General features: G+C 40.9%; 1 protein-coding gene across 1 annotated transcript; it reads right to left on the bottom strand.

Moving 5' to 3' along the window:
- Positions 1-1,637: 1,637 nt before the first annotated feature.
- On the bottom strand, positions 1,638-19,084 carry TECTB (tectorin beta). The gene is made up of 11 exons (XM_068255357.1): positions 18,901-19,084; positions 17,773-17,977; positions 14,528-14,718; positions 12,950-13,092; positions 12,771-12,843; positions 11,493-11,596; positions 8,653-8,736; positions 7,697-7,859; positions 5,203-5,272; positions 3,264-3,296; positions 1,638-1,928 (listed from the first exon to the last, which is right to left on the bottom strand). Exons 2-11 carry the CDS (start codon positions 17,846-17,848, stop codon positions 1,876-1,878), a joined length of 990 nt encoding a protein of 329 aa, XP_068111458.1. The 5' UTR covers positions 17,849-17,977; positions 18,901-19,084; the 3' UTR covers positions 1,638-1,875.
- Between the last annotated feature and the right edge of the window lie 635 nt (positions 19,085-19,719).

The raw sequence follows: 19,719 nt of genomic DNA, 5'->3' as shown, positions 1-19,719 counted from the left end.
AGTGAGGGTGTTATATATTGGGTTCTTCTAGTGAAGGGCAAGGGTGGCATACACTGGGTGCTGCTGGTGGGATGCGGTGGAGTAGGGTGGGAGTAAGGGTGTTATATATGGGGTACTTATAGTGAAAGGCGTAGGTGACATACACTAGGTGCTGCTGGTGGGATGCGGTGGAGTAGAGTGGGAGTGAGGGTGTTATATATTGGGTGCTTCTAGTGAAGGGGGAGGGTGGCATATACTATGTGCTGCTGGTGGGTGGGTTTAGGGTGCAGAGAGCGAAGCAGATGGTTTCAGCTCCCAGCGCCAAAACCAGGCACCCCGTAGCAGTAATGTTATAATGTGCAGGGCACGTAAGGGTAATTCGGGGTTCCAGTGGTTGCCAGACCCAGAATTACATCTCCCACCCAGTTGCGACGACTCGGAGGGGAATATAATTTTTTATGCCACCGGGGCATTGAGCCGAATGGCGGTTCACCCTGGGCCTTGCTCACCGGTGGTGTACATATACATATGTGGGGGGAGAGGGTGCTATTTATGGTGTGTTTCTAGTGGATAGGGACTGGGAAGGGGAGGATGACATAAGCTGCTTGGTACTGGAGGAGTAGGAAGGGCCAATGACACTGGGTGCTGATGGTGGGTGTGGTGGCCATTATAAAAGACTATCACATCCACTTGCCATTGCATAATCAGTTACTGTTGTAGAAGTGTTTTCTGGGGAGGAAGAATGGCAGATGCAGCATTTTAAAATGTATTTTGTTTTATTCTGTATTTGTATCAAATAAAAATGAGATATTACAACTATGTACAGAATAAATATTTTAGTTGTATCAGCAGTAACCAATACATAAAAAAAGTACTCTCATTTTCCCAGGACCACCAGAGTTAATTTTGAAGCTGAGGTCCTCTATTGGCATACATGAAATAAAGGTGCGTGGAAAAAAGGGTGCATGGGGATTGCCGCTAGTAGAATATGCTTCAATTAGCGATATTCTACTGCTGGACTCCGATTGTAAAATATCGGTGATTTTTACTAATATTCTACTATGGTTAAACCTAACCCTACTCTCACACAGAACCCTCCCTCTACCGATGCCTAACGCTTAGACTCCCCTGGTGGTACCTAAGACCATGGTGCCTAAAACCTAAGACCCCCTTCGAGTTGCATAAACCTAAGACTGCCCCCCAGTGTTGCCTAACCCTAACCTCCCGTGGCGCCTAACTCTAGCCCCCTCCTAAACCTTTGCGCAAAACTGGTAAATTTTGGTGGCCACCGCCATGCACCAGAATTTCCGTTGTTTGCCGCTAGTCACAACTTTTAAAATAGAAGCCTATGATTCGCCCCTTGGGTTTCGGGGACAGGAAATTAGGGAGAATCTATCAATGGAGAGACACAGACAGCCGTAATAACGTAAAATAAATGTTCCCTAATTCTTCACAGTTAAAACCATTTTCCTCCAATAAATATTGTCCCCTAAAGTTGGGTTTTTATAGGTCTTCCACTTGCAATCTGACAGTTTCTGTTACAAACACAGTGAAATAGCTGGGCTTTTAATGCACAGAATTTACAGTATTTCTTCCCCTCGTTCCTGGAAAAATAACTTGTCACAGCTTTTGAAAAAGGACTGTTTTATTTACATGTTTTATGCACCATTGTGAAGAAGATTTTAGAATATACTGTACATGGGCACTTGTTCAGAATTTCAAGCTCGGACCCCGTAGCTAATATTTTGTTGTCTCTCTACAGTAGGCCCGGTCTGGGCCCTTGTACAGGCCAGGCCTTTGTCACAGATCCAGTTAGGCAGCCATGTTCCTGAGGCCATGTGATCAGGGTGCCGGAAGCAATCTTGTCCATAGAAGGAGCTTTGAGGTTATCCAGGTTTAGGAGAGCATTTTACAGATCGCCGCAGTTAGCAGAAGATGGTACAAGATTACTGAGGAGACAAAGATCAACAGATAAGTACACAAGACTTAAATCCAGGTCGAGGCAAAATCTTTATTGTAGTTTTGAATAATGTAGGAATGAGTAGGGACCTCTTCTGGGTAGAGCCAAAAGATACTGTAACTCAGTTATGTTCTTATAGGTCATTGCTGTCCAACTCAAGTCCTCAAGGGCAAAACTTGTGTAGTTTGTAAGTAGGGGACTGTCTGTAATTCAGTTATATTCTTATAGGTCAGTGCTGTCCAATGCAAGTCCCTCGAGAGCTGAGGTCCTCACATATTTTTGGAACAGCTTGAATTCATTGATGGGACTGAATCATGATAGGTATGGGTTCATCAACCCATTTCTCCATTTCTCAGTCCATCCTAAACACTGGCATGGATATGGCCCATAAGGACTGGGTGTTGTACACTGTTATAGGCAAATACAGTGCTAATATGTTGCGCACAGATACTGTTTACTGCTGCTAATCAGCTTGTATCACCAGCACATGTTATTAACAGGTATCTTTGTACACGTACCAGTACAGATAATACATAGGAACAAGGTTTATAAAGCAATTAAAGCTATTGATTGGTAATATTTTACACAAGAGTGATTAGATTAAACTGTAATCAAATAAAGGACACTATTCATCAAAAAAAAATATATGAGTTACTTATTTATATAAATCTTGAGTCCATTTTTTAAATTTTTTTTACAGCAGCATGGGTGCCTCGCCTGATTCGGAAGTGGATGCGGTACCCAGTGGCAATAAGCCCCAAGGCCACGTTCACAATAGCGCATTGCGATGCAGTACACTACGCTCAGGACCTAGGTAAGGTGGGAGGGAGGCACTGGGGGGGGATTGAGTCGTCTTTCCATCATCAGGCGCATGTACGGCACGCTCTTACAGTGCCTTATGGTAAATCCAGCCCTGCCTATATATCTAGCGATGATGGGCAGATCGATCATGAGACTGATTGAAGCTGACCAGAAAGAGATCTGTTGCCTGCCCATACACCGCAGACCGATAGATTTCAGCATGAAACCCAGAATTGGCCTAGAGGATGCAGGAGTGCAAATTTATATAGCACAGGCATCGGGATGAAGGGGCTAATATAGCAATAAAGAGCAATTTGACCTTACAACAAGTTTTGGTAATTCTTAGATTGAATTGGAAAGATAATGAATCCTAACATTAAATTGGCAAACTTGGGTAACAACGGTCAACAATGGTAACAACGGTCAATGTTAAAGTTGGAATTTTTAGATTTTTTTTTTGTTTTTGTTTCTAAACAAGAAGAATTTCCTTCTAAAACAGTCATTTTCACAGTCATTTATTTACCTGCAAGTCCCTGACAAAACACGGAGGCAGAACCTAAACAGCAAAACACAAAGATAACCATTAATGTCTGTTCTTATGCATCTGTCACTTTTTACCTATTTAGACTGTAATGTCATATTTTAATTCAAGTCCCAGATTGGGGTCATGTAATACATGGTTTCAACATTTATTCATAAAATGTTTTATCTTTTCCCTTCCCCTCTCCCCTAACTTTCCCCATCAGTCCAATGCAAAGCCTACCAACTACTATTGATTGACAGGCTTGATAGGCCCAAAGCGCATAAGCTTGTCTCAGACCAGTACAGTATATACAGTTAGTCGTGGTTTGTGATGTGTTACAGGGGAAAAAGTTATGTGATCATAAATACCAGACTAAACTGGTATTTTTTTTTTCAGAGCTGATTTAGTTGCCTTCAAGGTTTGAGCTGTTTTGATTAGGTGAGGCAAGGTATTGCAAAGGGTAGGGACAGCATGACAGAAAGCGCTGGCTCCAAAGGTCTTACGTTGGACTCTAGGGTGGTCAAGTTATTAGATCCAATTGATCTGAGGTTGTGGGAGGTGTGAGGCAGTTGCAACAATTCCTTCAGGTATCCCGGGCCTAGGTCGTGTAGAGATTTAGTTAGTATGCCAGCTTTGAAAAGGATTCTTCATTGTATGGGTAGCCAGTGTAGTGAGCAAAGGATTGGTGTTGTATGGCAATGGCAGGGTTGGCTGATTAACAGTCTTGCGGCAGCATTCTATACTAGCTACAGATGGTGAAGGTCTTTATTTGAAAGGCCTGCATAGAGAGCATTGCATTAGTCCAGCCGTGATGTAATGAAGGTGAAAACTGGGGTTGGAAGATCCTTCCTCTGAAGGAATGAGGTGCTTAATTTTTTAAATGTTTATTAGATGAAAAAAGAAATGCCATTACACAGTGTTACCAATGGCACAGTGCCTGAGAGGTTGGGATTTTTGCTGATTAGAATTGGAGGTTAATTTTTAATTATATTCATCTACAAAATTAAGTACTGACATTCTCACAATATTATTTTTAAAGAGACACTGAAGGGAAAACAAATTATGATATAATGATTTGTATGTGTAGTACAGCTAAGATATAAAGCATTAGGAGCAGAGACCTAAGTCTAATATTGTTTCCAGTACAGGAAGAGTTAAGAAACTCCAGTTGTTATCTATGCAAATAGCCATTGAGCTCTGCGACTTTGAAAGTCATGGAGAGCTCTGACTTCTGATTAGGTTATCTCAACTGTATTGTGTTTTTCTTTTCCAGAAAACAGCTCAGGACAGGTCAAAAGTTCACTGCCTGTTCTGCAAAAACTTTTAGAATACTGAATAATGTGTAAACTGCAAGTATTAGAGAATGATGCAATGTTATAGAAAAAAAAAGCAGTATAACTGAAAATAAGAATATGAGAATATTTTTTTTGCTACCAATGTTCTAGTAATTATCCCTACTACACAACCAATTCACGATATCATAATTTTTTTTTCGCTTCAGTGTCTCTTTAATAATAGTGAAATTTCACTTTCACAAAGCATGGAACATAGAGGATCAGTACAACTGCCAAGAAAGTAATAGTTTGGAGACAAAGGTCAGCATTGGCGCCCTCCAAGTTCCTCCCACTTCTTATTACTCAGACAATACACTTTTTCTCATGAGTTTTCTCCTAGGAGATCATTTTTCATCTCCTCTTTAAAATAACTTTTCAGCGCTCTGCTAGAGACAAAACCAGAAAGTAGGTGAGAAGTATTGTCTTGCTTGTTGTGGCTTAAAGGGCAATTTATTGATAATAAGTGGAAATATCACCTAGGAGAAAATTTAGGAGAAAAAGTGAATTGGATCGGGCCCAATATATGTCCTGAGACCACTAGGACTGGGTACATCTGTGTATTTGACAATCTTTATTTTTTTCCCTCCATGGTTTGGAAAACTTACCCTGAATTACAAATTCAGCCACCAGGACCCCTCCTGTCTGTTCCCGCTGCAGCTTGCGCTTGCTGCATGTCTGATGAAGTGAAAGAGAGAGCAAGTTACCTGGAATTGTGTTGCCTTGAACACATATCAAGTCTTAAAGGCTCCTTTAAATGGACGTCTCCTGTGTGTATGTTGGGCAGGAAAAGGGGAGTAGGTAGGCCGAAATAACCCTAAAGATTCGCAACCTACACTACACTCTGACATTTATTAGGTTCAGACCCATTTCATACTTACTGCGTCATGTGCGTTGTGGGTACTCTCCCACCCCCTCTCCCACTGCAGCACTTCATAGTGGCCCATAATGTCTACGTGACATGCCATAGTACCTGGGGTGTGACATAATGCAGCGCAAGTGGTCCAGCCAGCATAGAGGCTGCTGTGTGTTGCTGCATGGTGTGCCCGGTACACAACGCAATGGAAGTCAAGGGCACTGCAAACAATTTAAAAGTTGTTTGCGGTAGGGGTAGTGGTGCGCATGCATATATGGACAAAATCACATGACGCACTTATTGTCTGGAAGTGTGCACCTGACTGAGGGGTCAGACATTTCTGAGGATTGATGTCACTGGCTTAGACATTTGTCATAGCACCAGTAAACATTTACTCGAAGCAAAACACGGGCATGATAAGCATTATCATGCTTTTATGAATCAAGCCCCATGTGTAAAAGGGCCTGAGTCTTAGATTAGGAGGACCAGTGTTAGGGGACAGAATAGGGATAGATTAGTTTGAGTTGCTGGGGTTGAAAGGTTAAGGTTAGGAAAGGGCGCTGTTAATAGGGAAGCTATGGTTATGTATCAGAAATGGGTCAATGGCATAGGGGGAGGTCAGCATTGGATATCAAGAATGGGCTCTTTGTTATGGGGACTGGTTAGGGGTAGGCAGCTGACAGGATAGATGCACCAAAAACAACAACAAAAAATGCTCACACCAAATGCACCAGAGCCGATTCCATACATACCGGTGTGGTAAGAGGGCATTCTGGCAGAATTCCAGTTCTGACAAACCCCCCCCCTCCCCCCAAATGGCACAGATGAATAAATAGCATAAGTCACACTTTCATGTAAGTGGCAGGCATCTAGAAAGCCCAACACCAAATTAATCATTCAGGTTTTACCTGATATACATTCATGTTGCCCCAGTTCGCTTGGAGATATACATTTAGTGGAACTGAGTAGAAGATATTGGGTCAGTTAGAGCACACCCAACATCATGACTTCCCGTACATTTGTGTGAACTACAGGGGCCCATGTAGCCTTACTGTAACCTCCCACCTTGTCTATGCAGGAAAGTGTCCCCCAGTGTCAGGAGGAATTTCCTCCCCACCCACCTCTCCACCCCAGGGCCGGTTGTAGACTTTTTGCTGCCTGAGGTAAAATAGTGAGGATGCCTCCCCCCCATTTGGAATGATGTACAGGATACATTTTCACCACCAGTATAGGTAGATAGCCAGGTTTAGGTGCCCCCTGTATAGGGTAGCCAGGTATAGTTGCCCCAGTATAGGTAGTATAATTGCCTCAGTATAGATAGCTAACATAGTTGCCCCAGTATAGGTAGCTAGTATAGTTGCCCCAGTATAGTTAGTATAGTTTTCCCAGTATAGGTAGCTATTATAGTTGCCCCAGTATAGGTAGTATAGTTGCCCCAGTATAGGTAGTATAGTTACCCCAGTATAGGTAGAATACTAGTATAGTTGCCCCAGTATAGATAGCATAGTTGCCACAGTATAGGTAGCTAGTATAGTTGCCCCAGTATAGGTAGTATAGTTGCCCCAGTATAGGTAGTATAGTTTCCCCAGTATAGGTAGCTAGTACAGTTGCCCCCAGTATAGCTTAGGTAGGTGGCCAGCCTGCTCCCCCCTTCCTACCCCCCTCCCTAGCCGCCACTGGATTGATTACCTTATTTAAATAAGTGACAGCCGTCTCCTGCAGCAGGGCAGGCTTGCCGGGTCCCCTGGTCTGGTCTGCCTGCTTGAAGACTTCAGATCTGTGTGACCCACAGAGCCACTGCAGGGAGAAAGGAGAGTGGTTCCCATAGGGCGTATAACGGAAGTAATTACTTTACTTCCAGTTAACACTCTATGGGAGCCACTTTTCTCTCTTCACAGTGGATCTGCGGGCCTCGCAAATCTGAGGTCTTCAAGCAGGCAGGCGAGCTGAGGGGGGCCCGGCGAGCCTGCCCTGCTGCAGGAGGCAGCTGCCACTTGTTTAAATACGTTAATATAGCGTAATATAGGTATTCAGGTGCCAAACTGCCACCTTTTCTGATCTGCATTCCTCATCTTACTTTACCAAAGAAGCCAGATGGCCAGCAGGGAAAGACAAATATGCTATCTTGCCTAGGGCCCCGTTTCTTGTTAATGCTTCACTGAACATTATATTTGACTGGACTGAACCAATAAAATTCACATCTACATGAACCACCAATAGCCACTGATACAGACAAGAAGACTTACAACAGGACAGGAGAACTTCTCACTGTCACATAGGAAGGTCTCGCAGTGTAACCAGACTTTGGATAATTTGGGAACATTCTGGAATCGGAAGGCGTTAAACTGAAATGTGGCCCGGCTGTTCTTCCCGTTTTCGTGTACCAGAATGGTTTCATCCGAGGCGCACCTAGCATCAGAATATAAAAAGTGACACAACAGTTATAATGCCAACATAAGAAAGATAATTTTATTGCAAGAAAATTTAAAAATAAAAGAATCAGGCATCCAACTGGACACATTTTCGTGTTCTTGAAGCAGTTTTTGTTTACACTTACAGAGCAACTTTTTCAACTTCTTCAGTTCTTATGCAGCCAAATAAATGACCAGAAATGAATATTGGGCATGAGCTCTGCAGAGCTCTGCCCTTAGCATTCCAAATTGCAAGAAGAACAGGTAACTATAAAAACCGCTCCCTGTGCTGCTCTGCATGACATTAGTAGGAGTTCTGTTGACTTCTGTCAGCTGAGGTTAAATTGGGTGCAGCATCTTCAAACAAAATATTTTGTTTGAAGACGCTAACGGTATCCATACTATTCATTTACGTCAGACACCACAACACTGAGCCTAATTAAAACTCATTTTGCAGATGATGCCAGTTGTGCAAGTACGGTATGTAGGAGCTTTGAAACGGCTTGGTAAAAATGTTCCAAGATGTTGATGATAATTTGTGTCAAATACCCCCTCCCCTGTTTGGGTATGGTTGTCCAGATTTTTTGTAAGACAATGAACACCTTCAGCTAAGTAACTTCATTAAACTACATCAGTAATTTCTTGAAAACGAAAAGTCCAGTTGAAGCCAGCATATTTTCTGGCATATTGACCTGGATAAATGAGAATCTTCACAGGTGTGATGAGTGAATCCGATTGATGGCTGTGGGCACTATACAATCAGATGGGTATGTGAAAGAGGCGTGGCTTACCCTTTGGTGATGAGCTGCCACTGAATATGGTAGGTGTAATCAGGAGCTGGCGTGGCCCAGCAATAGTTTAGCACCACCTTAAACCTAAAAATAAATAGAAAGAAGAGGTGATAATGAAACCATTGGCAGCATTTTAAAATCAATTTTAGAATGACTGCAGTTTTTATTTCTTTAGTTTTGAATATGGTGTATAAGGGTCAGAATATCTGCTAGGTTATACTATATATCTTATGGGGGGCATCTTCTCAGCATAGTAGTCAGACTACAGGATGTGTGGGTTTCATCCAGGCGCTCTGGTTTCCTCCCACATCCCAAAAACATACAGATAAGTTAATTGGCTTCCAACTAAATTTGCCCTAGACTATGATACATGCACTACACAATACACACAAAGACATATGACTATGGTAGGGACTAGATTGTGAGCACCACTAAGGGGAAAGTTAGTGACAAGACAATACTCTGTACAGCGCTGTGTTATATGTCGGCGCTATATAAATACTTAAATAAATAATAGAGTCTGAAGAAGACTTTTTGGCCGAAAGCTTATTTTCGTTTATTAAAAGACTCCTAAAGTGAGAGGGATATAGAGGCAGCCATATTTGTTTTCATTAAAACAATGCACATTGGCTGTCCTGCTGATCCACTGCATCTAATACTTTTAGCCATAGACCCTGAACAAGCAGATCAAATGTTTCTGACTAAAGTTTGACTGGATTAATCACATGCTTGTTTCAGATGCATGATTCAGACACCACTGCAGCCAAAGACATCAGCAGGACTGCCAGGCAACTGGTATTGTTTAAAAGGAAATAAATATGTCAGCCTCATGTCTCTCTCATTCAGTTGTCCTTTAAAGGGAAGGTTCAAGCAAAATAAAAAAATGAGTTTCACTTACCTGGGGCTTCTACCAGCCCCAGGCAGCCATCCTGTGCCCTCGTAGTCACTGACTGCTGCTCCAGTCCCCCGCTGGCAGCTTGCCGACCTCGGAGGTCGGCGGGACGCATTGCGTACATTTTTACGCATTCCCGCTGGTGCAGGAACATTAACACATACATTTTTACGCGTTACTGGTTCAATGCGTAAATTTTTACGCATTGAACCAGTAATGCTTAAAAATGTATGTGTTAATGATCCTGCACTAGCGGGAATGCGTAAAAATGTACGCAATGTTTTCCGCCGACCTCCGAGGTCGGCAAGCTGCCAGCGGGGGACTGGAGCAGCAGTGAGTGACTAGGAGGGCACAGGATGGCTGCCTGGGGCTGGTAGAAGCCCCAGGTAAGTGAAACTCATTTTTTTTATTTTGCTTGGACATTCCCTTTAAGTTAGCCAATAAATGGTATCACTCTGATTCAAAATGTTATCTTGTATTGCGTTACTTATTTTAAATTACATTATATTATATTTTTCTTGTAGTCAGCTGTGACCAATGTGGCAACCGTGATTAAGTAAGAAAAACTGACTGTGCTTATGAATTCTCTACATAACTGCAGTTATTTTGGGGGTGTGATCTTTGCCTGAATATTTTTCCTCTGAAATGTATGTCCCCTTTCCCCATCTTAAAAGGCTGGGAGGAATGCGAACATCTTTAGCTGAGACAGCAATTTTTTCCAGCCTCCTACAAATATTTTGAAGGACCCAGGCCAGGTTTGCTGGACTTCTTATCTATACCACTCTTCTCCAAACTGTAAAAAATCAAACTCTCTCTTGCTTGCTCTTGACTTTATATATTGCCAAGAACTGGAATTATGAAAGTAAAGTAGACACGTACGGTACAGTCTCGGTTATCTGGCACAGATGGTGATCGGCTGATGACAGATAAGTGTGCTTTTTGGTTGCTTGAGACCAGAGACGGCCTTAGAGTACGCGGGGCCTGGGGCGAGTGTCATATGCGGGGCCTAGAGGCATAAGTGAAGGCCATGTACCGTACCACCACAGTCATGGGCTTGTCCACCTCTAAAGCAGTATGCCTTATTATTGTTTAAAAACTTGTTAAAGACCCCTAAGCCAACCAATACAGGAACAATTACAATATGTAATGTAATCAAACTGTACCTATCCCTAGCTCCCTATGAAACCCAGCAGCAATCCCCAGCCAGTCTAGAAGCTCCAGCCCGAGCCCCCTCTAGCTCCAGTCCATGCTTAACTGACCTAAATGCCCATGGGGCCCTCAGGCTGAGGCTCTTGCACATTACCTTAGTCTGACATTTGGCAAGCTTCATGTCAGTGCAGAAATTCATTACAAAAATGCAAACGGCATAGTACAGTAGTACAGTAAAGCATGCTGAAGACGAAAACCTGAGCAATAAAAGGGGGTGCAAAATATAAGGTGTGTAAAACAAAATAGGAAAATCTGAGTATTTGTAAATGACACACTGCTCAGAACACAAACAGCTAGACTTCTGTAGAGTAGACCTTTCCTTCACCACCACCAAAATGAGCATGGTAAGGCAGGCATGACATGCGGGGCCCTCTTCATGTGCGGGGCCTGGGGCGATCGTCCTACTTGCCACCCCCAAATGCTGCCTCTGCTTGAGACTCAATGTTGAAAATAGGACCAGCTAATACATTTCTATACCGCACTCTATATACATACATACCATAAACTCTGTATTAAATGTCAAGATGCAGTAATTAAAAGTGTTTTAACCTTGGGGGAGCCATGGAACCCAGTGTTTAAGAACAGCAGAGCCCACAAACAGCCTAAGAATTTAGCCTTTTTCCACTATGAGTACTGCCGGTGATTTGACATTCAGCAATGGGCCTCTGGGCTCAACAAAAATGCTATAAATTATTCTGTAGCATATTTTATGCTATAAATTATTCTCGACATACTCTACCTGGTGCTGATCCCTTTGGCTTCAACTCCAGCAAACACATCTGTCCCAATGTCTGATGTCTCAACTATAAATGGAGCTTCTTTCTGGGTGGAGAACTTGGCATTCTTTCCAGGGAAAATAAAAAAAGAAGCAACCAAACACGTGATCCATGCATCGAGTTTCAATACTATACTAATAGACATTCTTCAAAGGCAAATTGAGACCTACAGTACCTACAAGCTCTTTTGTTTGCTAAAGTTTCAAACTTACAGCCTGTGGTTACAGATCAGTGGTAAGTAAGCTAGCATTGCCCACTTAGTTAGGTAAAGTTAAGGTGGGTCTCTAAAAACTGTGTTCTATGCTGTTCAGCATTGAGTTTAATAGTTTGGATATTTTGTCTTTTCTCTCCTTCCATAGCCTGGCTTAGTTTTTCATGTTTTAGCTCTATCCAATATATTTCGGCTTTGTTCTTTGATACAGATACTTTTACATCTGCTTGGTCTCTACAATATGTTCTGACCTAGCAGTATATTTCAATATAAGGGCAGGCTCCACAGCAGGACACAGCGCTACAGAACAGAAGATGAAAATGGAAATAATAGCTATTAAAGGTTGATCATCCATTTCAGCTGTGTACCCTCATAGGACAGTTTTATAATGACAAACCCAGTGGGAAGGACGTAACTACGAATCATGGGGGCCCCCAGCAAAACTTTGATTAGGCCCCAATGTTCACACCCTTTCCCTTGCCTACTACTGCAGACCCTCACAGGGTCACCTGTCTTGATAAATCAGACTCTTTGGCCTTTATTCAATTCACTGTTTCTCCTACGTTTTCTCTTAGGTGATATTTTCACATCTTATCAATAAAATGCCTTTCAAGCCAACAGAAAGCAAGGAAATATTCAGAATAATTCTGACAGTACTTTTTCACCTACTTTTTTTTTGAGGAGTGCTGAAAATGTATTGACAACAGAAGAGAAAGTGAATTAAAGAAGAGCCTTTGTGTATTCTTCGACTAATTAAATACTAATTACCTATTTTTTTCCACTGTTTCCAAGGTCAACTTGGTGGCTGCCTAATATGCTTTGACCTGGCGATCTAACCTTGGTGGCCGGTTTACAAACCCAGAAATTGTAATGATTCATAGGCATCCCTGGACCTACATATCACCCAGATGAATCTCCTTAGAACCAACTAGAAGGGTCTCATCTGATTCAACCTCAAGATAGAACTAGCAAATGAAATGTGCAAGGAAAGTCTTAGAAAAGTTGGGGAAAGGGCTTTGAAGAAACTTACAGCGTAGAAATTGAGAGAGAGTTGGGTCTCAAATGATCCCGAGCTCCCGTTCTTCACATGGACTGTGGCTACTCTAGAAGTAGGAAAAAAATATGTAAGACTAAAACATACATGAGTGAGTTGCTTCTGGGTAATTCAGGTTGGGTAGGCGCCAGGTTCTAGGGTTGCTGTCGGCTCACCTTTGGTCAAAAGCGGCGTGGCTGACCAGATAGTTGGACTGGTAGGTACAAGTGAAGGAGTAGTTCACTGGCTGGCTTTTCACGATTAGGGTGCTGTCATTGGACACGATGGAGTTGTAGAAATGGTAGATCGGGTTCTTGAACTAGGAAACAAATTCAGATTGATACAGTGTTACTCTGAGGGAAAAATCCTGAAAAAAATATAGCATAAGGTGAGCCCTATTAATGTATTATATAAAAAGATACATGGGTAGGAGAGTACTTCAAAACAACTCACTGATTTTGGGTTATTATATTAGGTGAGCAATTTATTTGCAGGAGTGTAGGGTAAGTCTGTCCCCTCTCAGATTGTGTTTGTGCTCATGTAGGATACTGGTGATCAGTGGCGTAACTAAAATTCAGGGGGCCCAGCAAAACATTGATGGGGCCCTGCAATATTCACACCTCTTCCATTGCCTCTATTTGAAACCCATTACGACCTTGGGGCCCCTCTCGCAAGGGTCATAAAACAAGTGTGGCCATCATGATCTTCCCACCCATAACAAGTGTAACCCCAAAAATACTTGACCTGAAGTAAAGTCCCCTTCATCAGAGGAAGGGAATGTTAGCAGTTTGGGCCCCTAACAGCTCTGGGTCCCCCTGTGATTACAGGGGCTGCTCCCCTCTAGTTATACACCTACTGGTTATGGTTACTCTCTAGACTAGCGTTTTCCAAACCTGTCCCCAAGGCCTCCTAACAGCGCATGTTTTGCAGGTAACCTCACATATGCACAGATGGAGTAATAAGTGTCTCACTCTCAGTTATGTGGATTAATTACCTGTGCAGAGTTCCAGAATGCCTTCCCTAAACAATGTCCAATCACCAAAACATCTGAATGTCGATTGAGAGGGCTTTGTTTTTAACAATTATTTTTGTTAAATTTGATGTTTTGCTCAAGTCTAATGGCCATTCAAAAATTATAGTACAATATGTGCCTATCTTTACTACATCAGGCCAATTGTTTAACACTGTTGACATTTTGCAAGACGTCCAAAAACCTAGCCTAGCTCTCAGCATTAAAGTAGATCTGATAACCGACCTGCAATCATATGTATGACTTCTAGTTCTTGACTCTACTAGCAATCCTTGTATTGTCCTAATATAAAACACAGTAGGTAAGAACAATTCCAAGCAGAACCTGCCTTCTAAATAGTCTGCAGAAGCCTGTCAGCAATTATAGGCACAGTGCGTGAATTCAAACTGCAGTACCAAATTGTGCAAGGGCTGCACTGACCCCAATGACACCTCAAAATTAAGGGAGACCCTCCACTACACATAATAGGTTGAAATCCAGTATTTTAACTTGCTTGAAATTTACATTTAGTTACACTATTTGCATAATTTTGCATTTACTTGCACTAATGGAGAATGATCGCTTCCACAATGGTTTGCATGCAGCACAATGAGGTCCACTCCAGTCGAAGTCCAAGTCACATATTAGTGGTAGGGCCCCTTTTGACTGGAGTAGACCTCACCGTGGTGAAAGGATGAAGTACGGAATGCCTTTGCATAGAGAGGATCAGCTATGCTGCTCTTACATCGGACTGTGTCCCGCAGTATGACTTGTTCCTGGATGACAGATCAGGGATGGAGAACTGATAATAGCCGGACTCAATCACGCCATTATAGCAGACCCCTCCCAGCGCCAGCTGATGAATCTCCCATCCATACGGACACTCCGGAATTTTAGCCACAATGGATTTGGGGTAACAGTGTACTATTATCACATCTGAAATAGAAACAATAAAGATGGATATTTGTAGGCTATGCTGCTCAACAAAGAGTAAAAACACCATTTTCTGCTGGTGGATGGAAAACTTTTTAAATACAACCATGATCTTGTCAACCCGTCGTGTAACTGCGTCTTCTCTTGCATCCAAGACTCATCTTAATGCTGCATGTTTATTCTTGATTACTCTTCCTGTTCTTCACTAATACCATGATTCATAATTATTACTAAACATATGGATACATTTCCATATTTCTTGGGTGGGTGGAGGGTGAAAGTGAATGAAGGGGGAGCCATTTACCCTGCCGATATCAGCTCTATAATCCTACTTTTGTTTAATCTATCATTGTATTTCATTTGTGTAGGTTGGCAGAGCAGCCTGAAGAAAGCCACTTGACAAAGAGGAGAACATGTGAAATGTATTATTATTTATTGGATTTATATAGTGCTAGTATATTATCCATGCTGGACAATAAATAAGGCTACAGACAATGGTAACAGGGGTGACAACACAATACAAGTAATAAGGAATAAGATACACAATGCCAGATCATACACTAGAGTGGTAGTCACAATAATACAAGTTCACATTATTCTGGGTAGAGTTTACAATCAAGTATGATACACAAGGAGGGAGGGCCCTGCTAAAGGCTTGCAATCTAGTGGGAGGGGGTGGTGACACCAAAGTAGGGGGCTACGTCGAGAGGTTTTCGGCTGAGAGTTAGGGCAGCAGGAAGGTGGGGTAGACCTCCTTGAAGAGGTGATTTTTGAGGGCTTGTTTAAAGGTGTTGAGGGAGGGGGCAAGCCTGATGGGCAGTGGGAGAGAGTTCCACAAGATGGAGGCAGCTCTAGTGAAGTCCTGTAGCCACGCATTGGAGTGCGAGACAAAATTTAGGCATTAAAATCCAACTGAACAAAGCAAATTCTCAAATCATTCATATGGAGTAGTGTAAATAATAAATATTACCTTTAGAACTGAACTTTTCAAAGTCAAAAAAACTGTTTTGTAACTGTGCTTTCTGGCAGTGTGCGCTTATTTATGCAGCCTTAAGAGCTCCGTAGCATGAGTTAGCAAACTGAGATCTTGCATTTACTTGCTACTTTCTGTGACCTACAAATCATCACTCCTCCTCATGTAAATATGTGGATTGTACCATAATGCAGGGGTGTTGAAATATGTAGTCTAACATAAGTTGTTACAGATTGCCCAGCAAACTCATGGTGAACCAGAACTCCTACAAAAGGTGTCACATGGTGATAACTGATGCACCGGACCAACCAGCTAAATCCAGGGGGGAGAGGGGGCATGCAAACCGTATTGCAGTGGCATGCACATTTGATCCATGAAGAAGACGGTATTGTGCTCAGGACTTTATGATTCATATAATGTTTCTATTCCTTTTTTCATTTTGATTGGTGTTAAAATATGCATTGTTTTAGGTTTAGTTGGCCTCTAAACACCAGTAAGCTTAACTGCGTTTGAAATGTCTTAAAAATGGGGACCTGCTCATCATTAATACAGGATACTATTATTCATTTTAAATGTTATTGTCATTAGAGAGCAGTATCACTCATCACTGGCTGTTTTAAAAGACAGTTGTAGTGAGAAGAATATGGCGGCTGCCATATTTATTTTCTATTAACCACTTGAGGACCGCAGTGTTAACCCCCCCTAGTGACCAGGCCATTTTTAAATAGGCCACTGCAGCATTTAGGCCAAGCTGCAGGGCCGTACAACACAGCACACAAGTGATTCCCCCCCCCCTTTTCTCCCCACCAACAGAGCTTTCTGTTGGTGGGGTCTGATCGCCCCCCCCCCCCCCCCCAGTCTTTGTTTGTTTTTTTATAAATATATGTATTATATTATTTATATTATTTTTCAATAAAATCCTGCTTTTTATTTATTTCTTTTTTATTAACTTTATAACCCTCCCTCCCCCCGCCAGCCTATCAGCGCGATTGGCTCTGTCAGGTTTTTATATTTTTTTGTGACTCTATTGGAGATATTTACCCTACTTCTCATGCCTCCAACGGTTGATACAAAGATGAATAATTGAGGTGCATTTCAAAATATTACTTGCCACTGGAATAGAAGTCAACATCTCGAGATACAGCTGTTAAAGGTGGAATTTTCCTCCTTATACAGAGACATGCTCTTACTATATTTCCTGTTTAGACAAGGGCATTATGTGCAATGAAATGTACCGGGACTACTGATTAGCATAACTGTTACATCACTACATGTACAACATATATGCTATGGAAATACCACCATAAGGGCACAATAAGTGTGCATATGCTATTCAAGCATTCAATTAGATCTCAGTAAATCTACCGATTTAACCTCCTTATAAACCATATTGGGCCATATGCAATTCATGTTTTCTCCTAAGTTTTCTCCTAAGCGATATGTTAAAACCATGCAATAAAACCACCAGCAAGCAAGAACATACTCAAAATAATTTTGATAGTACTTTTTCACCAAATTTTGGGTAATTTTTCAACACGAAAATGCTGAAAAGTTATTTTAAACAGAAGTTGAAAATTATCTCCTAGGACAGTGATGGCTAACCTTGGCACTCCAGCTGTGGTGGAACTACAAGTCCCATGAGGCATTGCAATACCCTGACAGCTCTAAGCATAACTCGGGGAGGCAGAGGCATGATGGGATTTGTAGTTTTGCTACAACTGGAGTGCCAAGGTTTGCCATCACTGTCCTAGGAGTTAACTCAAGAGAAAAAGTTAATTGCATGTGGGCCCTTGTGTAAGCAAAACATTATTAGCATTATTGGCATATTACAGTTGTTATGTTTTTAATTATCTAATAGTTTATGCCTGTGCAATGTCGCAGAATTCTATCTAGTTATATTAACTAATTACCAATCTCTGGACATCCTGTCACTGCTATAACTATTATGTATAGTTATATGTATTTCCACCTCCAGCAGAATATTACTTTTGAGTCATTTATAAACTATAAAATAATATAGAATATTAGCAGTATTAGTAACAGAACACTGTAGCATGATCAGTTCACCTCCATGATTTGCTCACCTTGTTTATTGGGGATACACTTTGCTGCAGTATTTACCATCAAAATGATTAGCCCAAACAGAGTAGAAAGAACCATTTCTTTAAGGTAGATGCAGAATGTGCCACCACGACAATCCTCAACACAGTGATTACCAATGCTTTGAGCTTAGTTATCCACAGTGGCCAACTCCAATGTCTCCATCCTTTTCTCTCCCTGTAAGAAAGGCTAACAAAATGTATGTATCTTGATCAAATATTTATATTGAAAAGTAGAAGTAACAGACATGTGAATACAAAAAAAAAAAATCAGCTCAATAAAAAATAGACGTATCAAAATATTTTACTTACTTGATGTTTAGATACTTTGGACTTTTGCAATTAACTATTCTCCTGATTTTTCTCCCAGGAAATTATTTTCCATATTATTTACAAAATAACTTTTCACCACCCAGCAACTGAGAAAGTACTAAAAAGTAGGTTAAAAAAAAAAGTAATATCAAACTTATTTTGACTATTTACTTGTTAGCTGGGGCCTTACAAGGTATTTTATTTATAAGGTGTGAAAACATCTCCTGTGAGAAAACTCAGGAAAAAAAGGTAACTGCATAAGGGCCATTATATATTTTTTGAAAATAATTTATAAAAAGTTTGTTCCATCATGCAAAACTGTATAATCAATATATATATTCTACTGTTTGCAAAACTACTACTACTAATATGACCGGAAGTTATCTTAATAGTGTCTATTCATTTTTTTTAATGAATTAGTTATGCTCATTATTTTATCTGGCATAAAAATGTAATGCTACCAAAAACGAAATTCAAAAAAATTCAAAACAGCAAATATTTTGTGTTGCAAGATAACATATTGTAAAAATTATCAATGAAAAACTAATAATAAATATCTAGAAAATTAAACTATGCTCAGTTTGTACTTTTAAGTCAAATTAAATATTCACTAGTAATTAAAAAATCCTGATGGCAACAAAGGTCAGAAACCTGCTTACCTATAACTCACATAATACTGGAAAGTAAAACTATGAAACTCCTTTAATATTTAATGGAAGCTATTCTAAAGTTTAGAGCGTCAGCTAAATAAGCAAAATAACAGCAAAATGTAATGACAAATCAACTTTTTTGGTTGCTTACCTCTTAAATTCAAGGTTTTACAATCCAGTATTCATGATCTTCCCGTCTCTCGGATATGGCCATAAATCTTCTTTTCCCACCATGTGAGTTTGATAGTCCAGGTCTGTCCCCTTTTATAGCCAAGACGCTTAAGTGTAGCGATCTTCCAGAGATAACTGTCAGCTGCCAATAAAGGACCAGTGTTCAGGTTTCGCTCACACTGAATACATTTTCTCTGAGCTGGCAATGCCCAGGGGCTTTCCATGGCCTGACAGCTTATCTTCACTGTGGGTATTCAGAGGTAAACATTGCCAGTCTCTGTGGGTATGCATGGTGGGATGCCAATGTAAAGCATGTAAGTAAATATTTAACCAACTGGACTGCAATCTGAGTAATTCCTAAAATGCATAAAGGCCACTGTCATAATTACCGAAAGATAATATGGAAATATTTTGATCTGAGGAATGGTTCTGTCTGCCTTTGTGATTTCAGGGCAGAAAGGAAGGAGTTGGTGGAAACTGGAAAGCAGACCTTATTGAACTTGAGGATTTTTATTTTTTCCAATAAGTAAACTGTGTAACTGATGTTAGAATAAAAGTAATTAAAAAAAGTAATAAAAATTCTACTGAATTTCTCACATTACTTAGTTTTCACTTCAACTGTAAGAGAGACTATTAAGAGAGCTAATTTGAGATAACAGAAAATGCAATTACGGTAACTTTTCTCCTGAAGGTCCCACCAGGAGATAAATTCTCATCTTATCTACAAATCAACTTTTCAACATCTAACAAGGGAAAAAGTAGTAAAACGTAGTTAAAGGTATTATATCAGATTTATTTT

This window comes from Hyperolius riggenbachi, chromosome 10 (genome assembly GCF_040937935.1).
Source record: "Hyperolius riggenbachi isolate aHypRig1 chromosome 10, aHypRig1.pri, whole genome shotgun sequence".
Taxonomy (NCBI): domain Eukaryota; kingdom Metazoa; phylum Chordata; class Amphibia; order Anura; family Hyperoliidae; genus Hyperolius; species Hyperolius riggenbachi.
The sequence above is the reverse complement of the archived record's forward strand: the minus strand, read 5'-3'. Positions and strand labels throughout refer to the sequence as shown.

Excerpts from the sequence above, each read along its gene's own strand:
- TECTB (XM_068255357.1), bottom strand. The coding sequence starts at position 17,848 with ATGGTTCTTTCTACTCTGTTTGGGCTAATCATTTTGATGGTAAATACT. Across the intron at positions 8,737-11,492 it reads GCCAAAGGGATCAGCACCAG|GTTTAAGGTGGTGCTAAACT; the intron begins GTAGAGTATGTC and ends ATTTATTTTTAG. Across the intron at positions 1,929-3,263 it reads GTTTTGTCAGGGACTTGCAG|TAATCTTGTACCATCTTCTG; the intron begins GTAAATAAATGA and ends TTGTCTCCTCAG.